Here is a 20,347-nt window from a genome sequence, read left to right as displayed (position 1 = left end):
ACAGTTTATCCCTACAACACTGGAAACTTTTAGTCCAGTGGTTCTTTGCCTTTTCTGGATCACAGATACCTTTGAGAATCTGATGAGCACTGTAAAACTTTCATCCATACACAAACCTGTCCATATCTTTACACATGATTTACATACAATTTTAGGACAATTGGGTCTGTCAATGGACTTCTGCTTAAGAACTCATACTCTGTAAGGGAGGAAATTATAAGGACAGGCTTAGCTGCAATTTTCAAAAACCATTAACTGAAAATAAAGGTACAACTCACTCATTTAACTCTCATCGCCTTTTCTTTACTTGATGCTACCTGGATTAATTTACCAGAATATTGTCTACTTCTTAGGAAGTCTAATGGGTCCTCTATACTCCAAGTTACCCTGGAGAGCAAAAGTATTTTAGAACCTAAAATATGTATAAGTTGGGAGCAAACTCTAGTAGTGGAAAGACTATAAGAAATAAAAATTAAGTTCTAGACTATTTGGGGAAGTTTTAACTATACTATGCAACCTCTGCCCCACCTTCTTTTCTACATCTCTCAGCAATGGAAGTGGAAATTAATATAGGGGGGAGAGTGTGGGAGACTAGCTTTCTCCCTTGTACTACAATCAACAAAGTTAAATGATTAGGATGAAAAAGAAGAGAGTGCTTCCTCATTCTAGCCCTTTCCCCTTCTCCTCTTGGCCATGAACTAATCACCAGGATGAGGAGCTATCTAAGTCATGTATCTATTTGAGTTTCAGTGCTCTCATTAAAAAAAAAAAAAGAAAAAGGAAATGGGGGCCTCTGGGTGGCCGAGTCAGTTAAGCTTCCGCCTTTGGCTCAGGTCATGACCCCAGGGTCTTGGTGTCAAGTTCCAGGTCAGGCTTCCTGTTCAGCTGGGAGTCTGCTGCTGCCTCTTCCTCTCACTCTCTCTGCTCCTCCCCTTCAGCTTGTGCTCTGCTCTCTCTGGTTCACTCTCTCTCTCAAATAAATAAATAAATAAATAAATAAATAAATAAATAAAATATTTTAAAAAAGAAGGAAATGTACTGAGAGGCCTTTAAGATCTCCTCTAGCATTAATGTTTTAAATCATTAAAATTCATCATTTGGGCAGCCTGGGTGGCTCAGCGGTTTAGAGCCACCTCCTGCCCAGGTTGTGATCCTAGAGACCCAGGATGGAGTCCCAGGTCGGGCTCCCTGCATGGAGCCTGCTTCTTCTGCCTGTGTCTCTGCCTCTATCTCTCTCTCTCATGAATAAATAAATAAGATCTTTAAAAAATAATAAAAATAAAATAAAATTCATCATTAATTAACATTTAAATGACTATGATTTCCAAACACATAAAGAATAGTAAGACTAACCAACAGCAGAAGAAAGCTATATACCTTCCTAGGTTAACCCAGACCTGAACCCATAAATAAGAATGTACAACCAAAGTTCACCAGCCTTTTGAGGAAACAGACTAATTGAGTAAGACAATATAGCCTAGTAGATAAGCAGAGTCCTCTATAAATTCAAATCCTGGCTCTACCACATATTAGCCAAATGGTCTTAGGGAAATAATGCAACCTCTCTATGCTTCAGTTTCCCAATAGATGCAATAGGACTAATTATAGTATATATGTCATGAGAAACAGGTGGGATATTTTAATTAGAAGAGTGCCTATGAAATAAAATTAACTTAATAAACATTAACTTCTATTACTTTGTTCAAAGATTAATTAGATTTCTGAAATAATAGTAATGCATTTTCAATTTATAGACTCATGCCAAAAACACCTAGAAGATACATATATAAATGTTACAGATACTGTTGATGCAAGTATAATACTATAAGACAGGAGGGTGGAGGGTGGGATGGCTGAAGAGGAGTGGGAGATACAGGCTTCCAGTAATTGAATGAATAAGTCACAGAAATAAAAAGCACAGCATAGGGAATGTAATCAATGATACTATAATAACATTGCATGCTGACACATGGTAGCTACACTTGTGGTGGGCATAGCATAGGGCATAGAGTTGTTGAATCCCTATGCTGCACATCTGAAACTAAGGTAACATTGTGTGTCAACCATACTCAAAAGAAATTCTTTTAAGAACATTATAATAACAAAATGGAAAGTGGAAAGGAAAGAAGACGAAGAAGTGTGATAATTCTGTCATCTGTTATATCAGGTAGTCAACAAATCTTGTCTAAACTTGATGAGACAAGTTTAGAATACCACTTAAAGTAATGCAGGCAACAATTTTAAGAATGGAATGATTATATTATAGCAATCAAATTAGGAAATAGATGGGAAAAAGAGATGCACTTTACGGGCTTCACATCAAGGAGTAAATCCATCTACTGTCAGATATCAATTATTCAGGAAAGAAAAATACATAATTATGAAAACTATTGGAAAAAACAAAAGAAGCTGCTGACAGTAACCACTTTTAGGAAGTAGAGGGAGTTGGGGTCTTAAAGATATTCTGTTTTGTTTTTTTCCTTTGCAACCCCCTCTAACGTCTCCCTTTTTTCTAACCACATGCTATTATCTCTATGGTAATAAATTAAAATAAAGAATTGGGAAGAAAATTTAATTGTAACATTATACTTACTACAACTTATATGTATATTTTGAGTATTTGTAGACAATTATCATTTAGTTTTCCCACAAAAGTAGAATCTGGCTTCCATTTAACTGCCCTGTAGTCAACTTTGTGTTTTAATATAATATTTCTAATTTCATACATATTGAGATAAAATTTAGCCTTAAACAGATATAAAGCCATCAATATCCTAATCTTTGGCAAGGCTCTTTGTCAAACCCTATGCTCTATATTAAGTGCATGCCTTTGTTCTATATAGCTTAGTCTCTCACTTATTGAAATCAGAACACCTCATGACATTCCTAAGTGTACCAATGACAGTCACCTTGGAACAGAAAGTTCAACCTTTTTTTTCTTTAGGTAAACAATATGAACATCTGTCAAAGACAAAAAGAGGGAGATGATTCATTAAAGAGCATTATCGACTGTGAGAAACCTCTTGAAAACTAACCATGTTATATATGAAAAGGTAGTTACTGATGATTCATTCAATATGACAGGAGAGAATATATAAATGATATTTTGAGAGAGAAAGAGTAGGTCAGGGACAGACAGCAGGGCAATCTGGAAATGTTTATTGTATTACAAATATATTCAGAAATCACAAAATATAATATTAACAAACGTAGTGTGTGAACATGCTGGCAGGACTGAAGTCTTCCACTTGAAAAGAATATGCTAAAGAGCCAACAAGAACCACATAACCCGATCCTCAGTATTTCTGTTCATCTGCAAACATGTACATGAACAGCAAGATCAATATGTTCAGGCCCTTACTGTGAAGCATGTGGCTGCATAAATCAGTACTGACTTATAATGCAAAACGAATGCCTCTTATTCCTTCTCATCTGGCTGTACTGAAGCCGTGCAGTATTTTTCTTCGTGTCATACTTAGGAAAAACAACGTGTTAACACTGCTTAACATGCCAAATGAGTGTGAGTTTGCCTCCTTTTGAAAATCAGGTTGCTGAGTCACTCACCTGGAAACTCAGTCTGGATGGGGTTAATTAAATCCAGCTGGAGCAAGACACCTGACAAAGCTTCTTATTGAGAATGCATTTGTTCTTAGATTGAGTTTTAGCATGAAGAAAATTTATATTCTAGACTTTTCTAGAAACAAGACCAGCATAGGGAAATGGGAGCCTCCTCAAGAAAAGAAAGATCAAAGTGAGAAAAGATAAGCTGCATTGAAAATCAGGGCAGATGCAGTCCAGTGGCGTTTCAAACGCAGTTAACAAGGCAATGTATCTGACCCTGGGGATTGGGTTGGTTAAAGAGATGGGTAACAGGAAAGCCAAAGCGGATATCCCTTAGAGTGAATGTATTATACATACAATATATATTTATATATCACATATAATATACATGAATGTATTATATGGGCATATTTCCCATGTTGTTTTGCTTTTTCTTGAACAAGTAATTTACTAAGCTTCTTTTCTTTTACAAGAAAAAGCAAAGAACTATTTTGTTATCTTAGAAAATGTAAGTGTATGGAATACAGTTAAGAACATTTGGTTCACTATATTACAATGAGTTCTTTTTATGAAGATCCACAGAACTCTCTTTCAGTGCTTTACAGCAATTGCTCTGCTGTTCCAGAGCAATTGTTTCTTTTGATATTCTAAGCACTGAGTCATAGAATTAATTGTGGTCTGCTCTTTGCCTTGGTTGCTAAGATGCTCCAAGCCTCTTTTAATCCCGAAATATATTTTTAAAAAAAATACAGAGGGCCCTCTGTATTTGCTGAGTGTGTATCTGACAAGAGAAATGTTTCTTTTTCACATTATTAACCTTATGATAGTAATTAATTTTACTACAGCCACTCACAGGAGATTTGAACCATGTTAGCTCTATTGTTCCGGCCCCTACTAACTAATACATTATTTGTTTAGAAAGACCAACTCCATTCTTAGCCAAGTTAGAACTTAACCTTGATTTTCTGGCAGATTCCCAATTTCAAATATGTTGGTCCGTTTGCCCCCCACCATAACCACATTCACACTCCAGTATTTTAATATTTCAACAACGAAATGATATATCACATAAAAATAGGATATCCCTATTCAGTACATTTCAGTGGATAGTCAGATCAGTATGGTTAAATACATAACATGTTACATAGCAGGAAATGAGCTGGAACCACACTGGTGAAAAAAGATATCAGTCTCTAAATCAATACTTACAAAAATTAGTCAATATCTCAGTGGTCTCCTTACCTATGACTGTGGATGAGAGCGTTCAAAGCCAGGCCATCAGACCAGCTGGTGGTGAAGTTAATGACATTAACCTGTGGATAATTACGAGTTGATTGTCGGACCCAGCTCAGGAGAATCTTTTCACTGTTGGTTTGTTGCAATCCAGCCATGATATTTTTCATTACATTTTTGACCTACATGTGGAAAGAAATTTTCGTAAGAAAATGCCTTCCCTGAACAAGAACCACACAAATTTCAATTTAAATGTCCTAATCTTCAGTAATAAGCGGTAGGAATTTTAGAGTCAATTAGTAATGAGAAATAATAGATTCTACCAGGACGGGAGTCCATTCTAGTTAGTTAGGAATCTACTCTGATTGGTAGGTGTCACCATACACTACTTATTGCACACGTTTAACATCACTCCTAGATTCTGCTACATTAAACTTTTAAGTTCGTGCTTTTAGAATTGCTCATCTAGCTTTCAATGGATATGGCAGGAAGGAGTGTACAAAAACATCAGACTGGGATCCCTGGGTGGCGCAGGGGTTTGGCGCCTGCCTTTGGCCCAGGGCGCGATCCTGGAGACGCGGGATCGAATCCCACGTCAGGCTCCCGGTGCATGGAGACTGCTTCTCCCTCTGGCTATGTCTCTGCCTCTCTCTCTCTCTCTCTCTGTATGACTATCATAAATAAAATTAAAAAAAAAAAACATCAGACTTGTTATTGACCAAGGACTTAATATTAGTGGTGTTAGGACAGAAAGTATGGCACAGTAGCTAAGAGAATGAGCTTACTTTATTTAAACCTCGGTTCAAATTTTTACTTTGCTATTAACAATTTGTGTTAATTGGGCCATTTAAAAGGTTATCTTTTTTTTTAGGCCTCTGTTTCTTATACATCCAAGGTTGTTTTAAGAATAAAGGACAACTGAGGATCCCTGGGTAGCTCAGCGGTTTAGCGCCTGCCTTCTGCCCAGGGCGTGATCCTGGAGTCCCGGGATCAAGTCCCACATCGGGCTCCCTGCACGGAGCCTGCTTCTCCCTCTGCCTGTGTCTCTGCCTCTGTGTGTGTGTGTGTATCTCTCATGAATAAATAATAAAATTAAAAAAAAGAAAAAACAGTAAATAAAATTTTTAAAAAAGAGTATAGGTTTATACTATAACTTAAAATAATGCAAATTATGTTTACTGATCAAAATGAAAAAAGAACAGAAAAATGAGTTTACCTATTTAAAGTAAAAAACAAATGAACAAAAACAATGAAAGAGAAAGTATCTCTAAAAGCTGTGAATGTACACAGCTTTTGGGGCTTTTTGTTCATTTGTTTTTGTTTTGTAGTCAGTCTGGTTTAGTTTGTTACAGCTTTTTTCAGGAAAGAGATTCACATGCAAGAGAAGGACAAAGGTTACAAATGCCCAAAACATGGTGCAGCACTCTGGCTCGTTTGTGAGGCCTCTCAGGTCACAGGAAATGACATTTAAGAAGCTGCTTTTGTATTTTAAAAAATGTCATAAAATCCCATTGAAGGTACCTACACAGCATAGGTCCTTAGATGAACACAAGAGGCACATCCCACCTCTGCAGGGGTGGTCAGAGACCTGCTCTGGTGTGTAGAAGCACAGTGCCGGTGGCCCCCCGGAAGTGTTTGGCTAGACCTACCTGCCCAGCGACACAGGATACTGTCAGTGTTTTTTCAGGGTGTTCTTGATATTTTGGACCTGATAAGCTAATCTCTGAGCTTTTCTATGAAACAGTCTTAGAAGAATAAGACTGAAGAAGCCACGGTCTCCAAAAACATGAAGTGTCAGTTATGATCACGGAGACCCACTCTTTCCTAGATGACAAGGCAAAGGTCAGCTTTCTCCCTGCCTCAGGAATGAAGAGGGACCTGACACTCCCTGAACAAAAGAACCTTGGAAGGATCGTTGTCGACAAAGTCCCTGGGGTGAGCAGGGTCACCAAATGCACAGAAAACCACTGGCGCCTGGAGGGTTGTCTTACTCGTCCTCACACCCCGCCCTCCTTCCTCCTGCAGCACGAAATGCTCCCCAGGACGGGGTAACAGGCTGTCTTCTCTGCCCCCTTGTGTTTCTTTTTCAGCAGCGAGGTTAAGGGCCTAGGGTTGTGAGGCAGAGGTCGGGAAAAGAGGAGGTCCATTCAAGATGCCCTCACGCGCAGAGTGGTGAGGTGGTGCTAGGACAAGCTGCGTCCTTTTGTGTACTGGGCTCAGGAAGGTCACCGTGGGACTGTGGGCGGGCCACTCTGTCGCGGCTTCCACCGCTGCTCCTTGAGACGTCACAGCCCCGGTCCCGGCGCACACTGTCCCCATGGCCGCACTCCAGCCACAGGCTGCAGGCGTGAGGGCCCGTGTGGCCCGGGTTGCCTGGGCACTGGCCGGACTTCCAACGGGCTTGGCATCGGCACTTTCTTCTTCTGCCTTTCTGGCTGTCGCCTGCGGAGTCTCCTCGCCTGAGGAATTTGGCCTAGTCGTTAAAGGTCACGGCGAAGCCCCTTGCAAGCAGGATGGTGGCAAAGAAGCCAACCCTGCCCAGCTGAGCTGAAAGCCCCGTCCGAGGATTTGGCAACGGCTGCAACAGAGATGGCGGCAGACACGAGGGCCGCCGCGACCCTGCGTAGGAAGCCCATCAAGGGCCAGCGCGAGCCCTCGCACTGTCGCTCAGCCGCAGGGCATCGGCACAGCGGAGGCGGAGGGTCTGCAGAAGTCCTGCGGGGAGCGCGCCGGAAGGTGGCTGCTGAGGACACAACGCAGCGCGGGTGACAAAGGACCCCCGACCCCGCCAGCAGGAGGCGGCCTCAGAGCGAGCAGAAGAGGGCGCCCCCGTGGCCGGCGGAACCGGAAGGACCCAGGCTCTAGACTAGTTTCCGGGCGGGGGGAGGGTCTGCGGGTCACGAGGCTCCGCGGGCCAGGAGCCTGCTCCTCCCTCCCCTCTCTCGCAAAAGCCAGAAGAGAAGTGGAAACCCAGACCTTGGGGGAAGGACAAAAAGGCCAGACTCTTGAGTTTATTTTTATTAATTTCTGCACATTCGATTCTCTTGTAGGCTTTGTGCAATGCTGTATTTCCAAGTTGCATTCTTCTAACGAATCCGATGCAGAAATCCATTCTAAACATTTCTCTAGCTTTCAAGAATGCAGTGACACCACATTATAGAACCGTCCACATATCCTAGTAAAGGCAAAATTACTAGGCAGCTTTTTAAATATAAGTCAGGACCCTTATCATATACCTGAAGGAAAAATATAAGTAAACGTGATTAGTTTTTGCCACCAAGGGCTTTCTCTTTGGAAAGCATAAGGTCCATATACTACCAACATTTGATCAGATGATGAATATTTATTGCGTATTCTAAATATGACATTTTATTTTGCTTCTTCATCCATGTAGAAGTTAACAAGGGCCTCCGGGGAAAATACATATTTTAACATCTTCAATGTTAGTCATCTTTTTATGAAAGAGTAGATGCAAATTTTAGGGTAGACTTAAATCTAACTTTAAAATACTTGAAAAGGATTTGAGATGATGCTTTGTAAATGTGGTAATGATTTGAAGATGTGAAATCTTTGCATATGTTTATCACCATCCCTTGATAGCCAAATCTATTATTTAGAGGTAGATTATCCAGTTTTCTTAATTCCTTCCTGGCCTGCTTATTTAGTCAGTTACTCAGTGAATAAATAGGTCAAATAGTTATATAAGATACATTATTTTTCACATCACATTCTAAAGTTATAAGGGGCACAACACAACTTCCATGTACAGTAAGTGCAAGACATGTATTTCGTGTCCTGTGCTGAACTCGGGCTGGACTCAGCACACACTGGCTCAGTGGTGGTGATTTGCACTGATCAGGCAACCCTCCCATGATTAATGGCTCTCATTTGTGAAATGCTTGGCCAGACTGCCCTCTATGCACATAATGTTAAAGGACAACACAGCATTCAATCCAAAACTCCTTTGGCATCATTATGTCATTAATTCAGCTTATCATCCTCAGCCTCACTAGTATTGCTTCTTCTATTTGGGTACAAATGCTGCTAAGAAAAAAATAATAATAATAAGGGAAATGTAAGATGATCCATTCTTTCCCTACCTAAAAGACAATTAACAAGAAATCTTTATTAAGGACCAATCTTCCATCAGACACTGAGCTGGTCCTAAGGTGAGTCTTAAAGTGGAAAGATTTCCCATCCTTTGGGCTTATAGGCCCTAAGAAAGAAAATCAATTTAAACAAATGTGTGCATGAGTGTGTGTGCATACAGCTCTGCATCTGTTTTTAAAAGGAAAAAGTTGAAATGTCTATGAGCAGTGATTTCACAAAATGACTAGGAGTTAACAGGGCAAAGAAGGCATGATGGATATGGAGATGCACCACCAAGATTATCGTTCAAGGAACAGATTGTTGCTGTAGCTGTCACAGCCTGCACCTGTGAGTCCTCTCAGGGACTGTCGCCTAAGGTCAAATCTTTCCTAGGGCAGCCCAGATCTAGGAACTGATGAAGAGAAATGGTATAAAGACCAAACCATGGGGGCAGCCCTTGTGGCTCAGCAGTTTGGCACTGCCTTCGGCCCAGGGCCTGATCCTGGAGACCCGGCATCAAGTCCCACATCGAGCTCACTGCATGGAGCCTGCTTCTCCCTCTGCCTGTGTCTCTGCCTGTCTTTCTCTTTCTCTCTCACTCTCTCTCAGGAATAAATAAATAAAATACTTTTTAAAATGTTAAAAAAAAGACCCAACCATGTCAGCCCCACTGAGAAACCACACTGAAAGGTTGCTATTCTAGCTCCCAGTTCCCAGTGGGGTTGAAAACCACTGTGGCTGGGTGTACATCATAGCTTCAGTGCTTCTCCCTTCAGCTAACTTCTTCCCTCCTCAAGTGCTGGTCCCAAAGGTATGCTTCAATTAATGTCCTGCCTGCTCAATTCAACATCTACTTCCCACAGTCCATCCCGTGATGGAAAGGAGTCATGGTGAAGGGGTAGGAGTAAAGACGGGTAGGGATAATTCTTCTACAAAGAAAGGCTGTGTGTGAAGAAGACTAATGCACACAGGATACTAGGTAGGCAGTTTACAGCAAGGTCTTCCGTCAATGTAAAACCCATTTTTCTCCTGCATGATGGGCAAATAATAAGTAAATAAATATTGCAGTGTAAAGTAGCCCTGGATTTGAATATTTCCTTTGACTTAGCCAGCAAAGGTCAGATCTGACCTATGAGAGCACACCATTGTTAACAGGGTATGTTTGTATCTCCAGCTGGTTGTCAGAACCAAACTGACCACCCTAAAAAGGATGGTTTGCACTTAAAAAAGAAGGAAGAAAAAGATGCCAAACACAAACCGTCAACTTCACAACTTTGTTCAAGCTGCTTATTCCTCAATATAGGCATTACTTTTCAGGCTAACAATTTTATGTACATGGAAACTGGAAAAACAGTGATAGGAAAGAGAGGGTAGGCATTCCTGACCTTTTACAAGTTCAAAGAGAAGTCCTCCATGGCACTATTAATAACATAGTATGTGGCACTGGAACAAAAGATTCACATCTTTCCATCTCTTAATGTCATTCTCAATCTGATAGATCTGGAAAATACCTAAGGTTGGCCAGAGTGTCCTTTAATCTCTGCTGAGATTCAAGGGCTTCTTTGACTACTTGATAGGAAGGCAAATATGTACTCTTGGTGAAAATACCTTTTAGGATTCAATGGGTTATGATGAAGAGTACTGAGCAGGAAGAATTTTTTAAGTGTGTTTAGTAGTTTTAAAAGGACCAAGCAGTGTGATAGAAGAGAGATAAGATAAAGAGGCAGAGGCTGAGAAGAGTCTACATCCTTGCAATCACAAGGATATGGTGATTCAAGGACACAGGAGTAAAACAACAGACGACTGTAAGAGAGGTCTCAGACAAGGAAAGACTACAAAAGCATTCCTTCTGATATTCCCAAATGTGAAAGCCCCTCCACATGTTAATTATTAAAAATGAGCAAGCTCACAAACAAATGAAAAAAGTATCAGGGTAGTTTTGAAACTATATTGCAGTGAGTTGAGATGGAGTTGGAAAGGGTTTTGAGAAAACAAGAAAGTGCTTGTCTATGAAATATAGTCTGGATGAAAAATACAATTAAAATTGCCTTCTGGTCTCTGTGCATGCCTAACTTTTCCATCTACACAACTTTAGTGTCTTCTGCAAGATGGGGTCCCTCCATGAACCATTTGTAACCACGCCATAAGACAAATCAATTGATAGTCCATTAGAAACTTCTGCAACAATTTTACAAGGTCCTACATATGTCTGTTGAGTTTAATTATAAAATGACTTGGGTTTTGTGTGTCTTTTTATTTCATTTTTGTAATGCTTCAGTTTTATTATAATTTACAATGAAAAAGAGGGAAAAACTGTTCTTTTCTCAAGACAAAGCAACAGGAGTAAACCAGTTTGGTGAAGGGTCCTGTGTTGGCTTGCTGGTTCCACTTGATACCATTGCTATATGGAAAAAGCCCAGAATGGGGAATCTCAGGTTCATTTGTGGTTCTTATGGTCTATTTTCTGTTGTCATCCACTATGCTGTCCTCTATCTCTTCCCATGTGGCTGTGAATTAGGATTGAGCCTATTCCGAGTATTTGGAATAAAAAGGTAGGGGAGTCAATTGGGTCAATATGGGGCTCATTTCAACTGCAGAGTTGAATAGGTAACCTCTGGTCTACCTACTGACTCTGAGCAGGAGCAAAGTACAATTCAAGTTAAGTCAACCCTACTAAATGAAGTAGAGATACTTGCTACAATGAGGATAAACCTCAAATACTATGTTCAGTGAAAGAAACTAAGTATAAAAGAACACTTACTATATCATTTCATTGACATGAAATATCCAAAAAGACAGACATAGGAACAGATAAATGGTTGCCCAGTGCTGGGGTTTGGAGTGGGGAGTGACTATAAAGAGACAAGATTTGTTTTTAGGTTGGTGGAAGTATGCTAAAATTAGATTGTTCTTATGATTATACAACCCTGTAAAAATCCCAAAAGCTTTGACAGATTGGGGGGGGAAAACTGTTCCTTACTCAAAATAATTTGAGAGGCACTGGGCAAGAGAACTAAACCAGTTGATACATTTTGAATTTTATACTTAGAATGGGTGAATTTATGATACATAAATTACATATAAAAATCTGTTTTATAAAGAAATTAATCACTGCTAGTAAAAGACCAGACATCCCAATTTTCCTCCAGATTCTTAAAATATGAGTAGAAAACTCCAAGAAATCAAAATTATTCATATGATACACCTATGGTGACAATGATGTACTACACTGAGTGCTTTACAGATATTCTCTCATTCAATCCTGACAAGAAATATACATGTTAATTATTTTTTTTTCTGTTTTGACAGCAAGAGAGTATAGCCCCAAAGGGGATTTCATTATACCCAATGTCAGTATAAGATGGTAAATGGGGGAGTTGAAATTTAAGTTCATGTTGGTCTGACTGAAAAAATGCATACTCTTAACTAAAACCAAATGACCTTTGATCTGTTTTGCAGAGGTCCAACATATATATACACATTCAGAAAACCTTTTGCTGAGTGTTCAGAAAAAAAATGCAATTCCCAAATCAGATTATGAAGTTAATTTGTATGTATAACATATATATAGATAATCATATCCCACTAATCTTTTTTTTTTAATTTATGATAGTCACACAGAGAGAGAGAGAGAGAGAGGCAGAGACACACAGGCAGAGGGAGAAGCAGGCTCCATGCACCGGGAGCCCAACGTGGGATTCGATCCCGGGTCTCCAGGATCGTGCCCTGGGCCAAAGGCAGGCACCAAACCGCTGCGCCACCCAGGGATCCCCCACTAATCTTTTACTGGCATTAATTTATATTGAGAATACAAAAAATTCACAGTCTCATTCATTTGGTAGTGATTAACAGTTTATTGCAAAACTGTAGATTCATGCATAGGTGGGTTATAAAAGACATATATTTGAGAAAAAATAGTCTTATTAACCTATTGATGAGATTGGTCTTTTTTGTCTCATCTCCACACATTGAAGTAAAATTTAGAAAAATATTCCTGCAAATGTTCTAGAATCTGTTTTATAATCTGCTGATCCATCCCATCTCAAATGACGTCAGTTGTGCCCATTTAAAAGGCAGTGCTATGGAGATGGGCTTTGTATTGCCAGAGGTATATATGTCTGTTTTGCAGGTCAAGAATAAAAATGAAAGGAAGAATCAGAAACATTTTTCACAACAAGAAAACATTCATCAGGATTCTTACCTGCCAGTGGAGGATTATATTCCAAATCAAACCAAGAGTCAGTTTGTGATTTCCATCTACTATGTCAGTACTTCCAATGTTCACTAAATCAACCTGTTAAAGATAAAGGGAAAACATTTAAAGGAAAGAGACAAAATGTCTATTTGGGAAGAAAACAAAATTGCATTTAGCTATTTTCAGAGCCTAAACAGTATTACAGCTTTTAAAAAATAATCTAAAAATGAAACAAAATGCATTTGTAAATGCACTCTCTTTAACAAACAAGTGCCCCTGAACACATTTGCAAAGAGATAGGAAATGAATGTACTTTTAGTATATAAACAGATGACTGCAGATTAAAGAGGCCAATCAGAATATCTTCAAATAAAATGTATAACAATGATAACTCATAAAGGATGCCTAAAATTAAGATGTGCTTCCTAATACAAAATTGAAACTCAATAAAAAGAAATTTCCTCAGTCCTTTAATCTTGCTCAAAAGAGTGCTATTACAATTAGGGGTGACTGCATTTGACTAAAATGGCCTTGCTTTAGAAACAGATATTAGAACTCTAATAAATAATGGAGCCCTCTTCGCTTTAAGTTTGGGGATCAAAATCTGGCAGGCTATTTTTTTTAAGGATAATTCTATCTCCTGTCCTTTATGTTCCTAATATTTTTAGGTGGAGTCAGAATAAACATAAGCATCAGGCAAATAAAATAGGTGAATGAAGAGATGTTCAACATTATTAGCCATTAGGAAAAAGCAAATTATAACCACAATGAGCTAGCACTATGCACTTATCATAATGGCTAAAATTTTTAAATAGTGACAACATCAAATGCCAGTGAGGATATGGACAAACTGGATCACTCACGCATTGCTGGGGAAAATGTAAATAGTACAGACCAGAGTGCCTGGAAAACATTTTGGTCCTTTCTTGCAAAACTTAGCATGGGGGATGCGTGGGTGGCTCAGCGACTGGGCATCTGCCTTTGGCTCAGGGTGTGGTCTCAGAGTTTCAGGATCAAGTCCTACATTGGGCTCCCCTCGAGGAGCCTGCTTCTCCCTCTGCCTATGTCTCTGCCTCTCTCTGTGTGTGTCTCTCATGAATAAATAAATAAATAAGTCTTTAAAAAAAAAAACTCAACATGGGCTTAGCATACAATCCAGCAACTGGGCTCTTGGGCATTTATCCCAAAGCAATGAAAACTTATATTTTTACAAAACCCTATGTGTACATGTTCATATCAGCTTTATTTGTAATGGTCAAACACAGCCATCTGGGAGAACAGCCCAGTTGTTCTTCAGGGGTGAAGGGTTAAACAAGCTGTAGTACATCCGTACCATGGAATCCCACTCTGCAATGAAAATAAACTGTTGATAAATGCAGCAACTTGGGTAAATCTCATAGGAATTATGCTGAGTTGAAAAAACAAGGCAAATCTCAAAGGGTTTCAGATACAATGATTAACTATAACGGTTTTGAATACACAAAGTTAAAGCAATTGATACCAGAGATCAGGGTGAGGGAGTGGGGTAGGTGGATGTGGTTCTAAAATGGCATAGTGGTGGATCCTTGTGGTGATGAATCTGTTCTGCATTTTGTCTGTGATGGTAGAGACACACATGCACAGATGTGAAAATGTACAGAGTTTAAAGCACCTGTCCATGCATACTTGAGTGCAAGTAAAACTCAAGAAATATGAATACTAAAATAAATAAATAAATAAATAAATAAATAAATAAATAAATAAATAAATACTATTGGTGGCTTGTATCAATGTTGATATGTGTAGTGATATCATTGTACAATTTTACAGTATACCACCATTGGGGTAAAGCTTGGCTACAGGAACACAGGATCTCTCTGTATTATTTCTTACAACTATATGTGAATTTGCAATTATCTCAAAATAAAAAGATTAACTAAGAAATGGACATCCAGGGATACTTTAAAAGGAGAAAATATCACAGTAAATAGGCAACTTCAGATTAAGGTCTGTAGAGTGGATGTGAAACTGTCAGAGCAGGAGTGAGGGTTAAGAAGTAACTCATATTTCTTTCCCAATTTACCATTCTTGGCTCACTGATCCTTTTGGTTGAATTTCTTTTGGCTGCCTCCAGGATCCTACCATTTTTTCTTATCCTAAGGGCAGCAACCTGAGAGACTTGCCTAATCCTCATCTTCCCATGGATATGTTCTCTAAATAGCCAAGAGTCATTTTAATTAAACCTTTCATTTTCTAAGGCTCCAAACCCTTACTGGTCTACATGTCACTCCAACCTGTCTTTTCCATTAGTTTCTTCCTTCAGTAAGAAGGGTCCACCATTCTATCACTCAATGATAAATTATATTCCTTATCATTCATCTAAATTTTCTAGATGTTATTAATCACAACTTGAAAATATGAAGCTGTCTGGGAAATCAAGGTGAAAACAATAAAAAGGCTACCATTTGGTATAATTGTTAAATCACTCCCAATTATGCCTTCTATAAAGTTACTTACAGGTCCAATGGATAATCAAATATTCAAATTTATTTTTGTATCCCAACTATATAAACATTATTGGTGTAATGGCTTAAAACAAATAAAGAATACAGAAAAGAATGTAGAATCACTTGAATAAGGATAGACGATCAAAGTATAAGTCCATAGTTTAATTCCAAATATATTTTATAGTAGAGGATATTACTGAGCTATGCAATAGATTAGATGTGAGGATTGGTACCACATGGACTTCACAGCGGAGTCAGCCTGAAGTAGTATGTAAATGGACATTTCACTAAGGTTCAGCTGAGGAGTGGATAAATGGAAGTCCTGAAAACTAGTTAACATGAAGACTTTGACTTTCTTGGATAGAGCAAAGTCAAAGTGATACTGCCATTATAAGATATTACATGTTGACGATGGTGGAAGAGTAGGGGTCCTCAACTCACCTGGCCCCACAAACACCTAAATAATTTTCAAAACATCCTGAACACCTATGAATTCGACCTGAGATTTTAAGAGAGGACAGCTGGAATGCTACAGAGAGAAAAGTTTTTGCCTCTAACAAGGTGGGAAGGTGAGGGGGAAAAAAAGAATAAAATGGGGGAGGGGAGCCACCAGTAGCCAGGTTAAAGCGGAGCAGGGAGAGCCTCCAGGGCAGGAAAGCTGAGCCCTGGAGAAGTGGGAACTTTAAAAGTCCGCACCAGAGTTTTCCCTGACAGAAAAGTGCTTAGCAGGGAAATTGGGCAGAATCACAGAAGGGACAATGAAGCCTCAAGATTCCCAGAGTCACTAAAAGAGGAGGGGCTTGCAGGGGAAAGCTCACCGCAAACCGGGGTCCCTTAAATGTAAAGGGCTGGAGAACTGCAACCCTCCGGGGCATTTGGGAGAAGCCAGTTGGTTAGGCAGGCTGGCTCCGGAGGGAGGTGGCTGTACCCTGTTCCCTTTGGGAGAGATGGTCCCTGTAGGCACAGGTCCAGCAGCACTGGCCCCAGATCCCAGGGTGCCCAAGTGGACAAAGCTGTCGATCCTGCATTCCCCCCAGGACAGGAGGAAACAAGGAGGGTGCAGGACAGCAAGAACTTTCCTGGCACCCCACAAGCTGTGCAGATCAGTGCACCCATGCTGGCCCTGGGAGCATCTAGGCCAGTGAGGACCGGGAGACTGCTTTAGTTACTCACCGGGAGCTCGACTCCAGATCTGGAAATCTAGCCGCGGCCTGGGTTGCTTTTCCTCCTTGTATCACTCTGTGCCTTGCATCACTCTGAGGCAGGGCCGCCAGGGAATAAAGGCCTCATGGGGTAAACAGCTCCCACTGAGCCCGGCACCCAGCAGGGGGCGGGGCATCTCGGCCCAGGCCCTGAGAACCCGCATAGCCGACCCTCCCCCAGAAGGCCAGCTGGAAGAACAGGGTAAGAACAAGTTCTTGACCAAGAAGTGCTGGAAAGTTACAGGACTGAGGGAAAATAGTATATAGAACTAGAGAGTCCTTTTTTACTTTTTTTTCTTTTTCCATTATGACTCATTTTTATATCAGATTTAAAATTTCCAATATTTTTTCTCTTTTCCCACCTTAACTACAATATATTACCAGCTCTTCATTTTCAAGTTTTTTCCTTTTTGACTTACATATTTCTACAATGACATGTCTTAGATATATTTTTCACTTCTGGATTCCCTTCAATGTATTCTATTTAATTTTGGTAGATATACGGCATATGGGCTTTTGTTTTTTGTTTTTTTCTGCCTCATTTTGTTTTACAGTGGTGGAAGTTAGTACCTTCTAAAACACGACCAGCATACACCTGAAACCAAGTGGAACACCCTGTTGGCATTCTGTGAGATTAAATTCTCTCTTCCTCCCATTCTTTCCTCCTCTTTTATCTTGTTTATGTTTTGGTGGTCAATGTTGGGGCTTTATATAAGTATTTCTGGTTTATATAAATTTGGGGTTAAGCATCTGCTAACATACAGAACAAAATACACTCAGAACCAAGAAGATCACCCTCTAGGACCCCTCAGGTAGACTATATTCTCTCTCCACTACCATTTCCTCACCACCACCATCCCCCCCCCTTTTATTTCTCTTTTTCCTCTTTTCTTTACTTTTTTTTTCTTTTTCTTTTTTCTTCTTCTTTGTTTTTGGCTTTTTATTTTTACTACTTTGTTTTAAAATCTGTTTTTCACTTTAGTGGTCCTTTTATTTTGTTCTGTTCTTCTTTTTCTTTTATTTTCTGGTCTCTAACCTCTTCAGAATCATCTAGGGTATATTTTACTTGGGTCGTGGTTGATATTTTTGACTCAGCCCGCCTAAACAGCCTCTCTGCACTGGACAAAATGACTAGAAGGAAGAATTCACCAGAAAAGAAAGAACCAGAAACAGTACTCTCTGCCACAGAGTTACAGAATTTGGATTTCAATATGATGTCAGAAATTCAATTCAGAAGTACAATTATAAAGTTATTGGTGGCTCTGGAAAAAAACATAAAGGACTCTAGAGACTTTGTTACAGCAGAATTGAGATCTCATCAGGCCAAAATTAAAAATAGATTAAATGAGATGCAATCCAAACTGGATGTTTTAACTGCTAGGGTTAATGAGGTGGAAGAGAGAGTGAGTGACATAGACAACAAACTGATGGTAAGGAAGGAAGCTGAGGAAAAAGAGAAAAACAATTAAAACACCTTGAGAAAGGCTTAAGGAAATAAATGATAGCTTGAGAAGGAAGAATATACATCTAATTGGGATTCCAGAAGAGACTGAGAGAGAGAGAGGACTACAAAGGATATTTGAACAAATCATAGCTGAGAACTTCTCAAATCTGGGGAAGGAAACAGACATTTAGATCCAAGAGACTGAGAGGACCCCTAAAAAATCAATAAAAACCATTCAATACCTCGACATTTAATAGTGAAACTTGCAAATTTCAAAGATAAAGAGAAAATTCTTGAAGCAGTGCAAGACAAGAGATTCTTAACTTTAATGGGGAGAAATACCAGATTAACACAGACCTCTCCACAGCGACCTGGCAGGCCAGAAAGGGCTGGCAGGATATATTCAGGGTACTAAATGAGAAGAACATGCAGCCAAGAATACTTTATCCAGCAAGGCTGTCATTCAGAATAGAAGGAGAGATAAAGAGCTTCCAAGATAGGCAGAAACTGAAGGAATATGTGACCACCAAACAGGCTCTGCAAGAAATATTAAAGGGAACCCTGTAAAAGAAAGGAAGCCCAAAGACACAATCCACAAAAACAGGAACTGAATAGGTAATTCGATGACACTAAATTCATATCTTTCAATAGTTACTCTGAATGTGAATGGGTTAAATGACCCCATCAAAAGACACAGGGTTTCAGACTGTATAAAAAAGCAAGACCCATCTATTTGCTGTCTACAAGAGACATTTGAGACCTAAGGACACCTCCAGCCTGAAAATGAAGGGGTGGAGAACCATTTACCATTCAAATGGTCCTCAAAAAAAAGCTGGAGTAGCAATCCTCATGTCATATAAGTTAAAGTTTATCACAAAGACTGTAGTAAGGGATGAAGAGAAACACCATATCACACTTAAAGGGTCTATCCAGCAAGAAGACCTAACAATCATGAATATTTATGCCCCTAATGTGGGAGCTGCCAAGTATATCAATCAATTAATAAAGTAGAGATAGATAAATAATACACTAATAGTAGGAGAGTTCAACACGGCACTTTCAGCAAATGACAGGTACTTCTAAGCAGAACATCACCAAATAAACAAGGCCCTTAAATGATACACTGGACCAAATAGATTTCACAGATATACACAGAAGTTTCCATCTGAATGCAACTGAATACACATTCTTCTCAAGTGAACATGGAACTTTCTCCAGAATAGACCACACACTGGGTCACAAATCAGGTCTCAAACAATACCAAAAGATTAAGATCGTCCCCTGCATATTCTCAGACCACAATACTTTGAAACTAGAATTCAATCACAAGAACAAATTTGGAAGAAACTCAAACAAATGAAGGTTAAAGAGCATCCTACTAAAAGATGAATGGGTCAACCAGGAAATTAGAGAATTAAAAAGATTCATGGAAACTAATGAAAATGAAGATGCAACTGTTAAAAATCTTTGGGATTCAGCAAAAGCCGTCTTAAGAGGGAAATATATTGCAATACAAGCCTCTTGAAAAATTGGAAAAAACTCAAATATACAAGCTAACCTCACATCTAAATGAATTGGAGAAACAACAGCAAGTAAAACCTACACCAAGCAGAAGAAGAGAGGTAATAAAGATTCGAACAGAACTCAATGAAATAGAGACTAGAAGTACTGTAGAACAGATCAATAAAACCAGGAGTTGGTTCTTCAAAAGAATTAATAAGATAGGTAAACCATTAGCCAACCTTATTAAAAACAAAAGAGAAAAGACTCTAATAAATTCACAAATGAAAGAGGAAAGGTCACAACCAATACGAAGGAAATACAAACGATTTTTAAAACATATTAGGAGCAGCGATATGCCAACAAATTAGGCAATGTAGAAGAAATGGATGCATTTCAGGAAAACCACAAATTACCAAAACTGTAACAGTAAGAAACAGAAACCTGAAAAGGTCAATAACCAGCAAAGAAATTGAAGTGGTCATCAAAAACCTCCCAAGACACAAAAGTCCAGGGCCAGATGGCTTCCCAGGGGAATTCTATCAAACGTTTGAAGAAGAAACAATACCTATTCTACTAACGCTGTTTTGAAGGATAGAAAGGGATGGAATACTTCCAAACTTGCTTTATGAGGCCA

At 39.3% G+C, this 20,347-nt stretch overlaps 1 protein-coding gene across 13 annotated transcripts in view; it reads right to left on the bottom strand.

Annotated features, from left to right (window-relative positions):
* DMD (dystrophin) overlaps positions 1-20,347 on the bottom strand; it is a 2,162,139-nt gene that overhangs the window by 1,646,094 nt on the left and 495,698 nt on the right. For 12 of the 13 annotated variants that reach the window (XM_077887780.1, XM_077887782.1, XM_077887777.1 and 9 more), the window contains exons 5-6: positions 13,085-13,177; positions 4,804-4,976 (exon numbers count right to left, since the gene is read on the bottom strand). In XM_077887780.1, coding sequence (XP_077743906.1) covers positions 4,804-4,976; positions 13,085-13,177 — 266 coding nt within the window. Of the gene's footprint in view, positions 1-4,803; positions 4,977-6,443; positions 7,071-13,084; positions 13,178-20,347 lie in introns of those variants that run through there. The other variant, XM_077887789.1, reaches the window with a different exon arrangement.

Source organism: Canis aureus, chromosome X (assembly GCF_053574225.1).
Source record: "Canis aureus isolate CA01 chromosome X, VMU_Caureus_v.1.0, whole genome shotgun sequence".
NCBI classification, from domain to species: Eukaryota; Metazoa; Chordata; class Mammalia; order Carnivora; family Canidae; genus Canis; species Canis aureus.
Note: the sequence above shows the minus strand (reverse complement) of the source record. Positions and strands in the feature narration are given on the sequence as shown.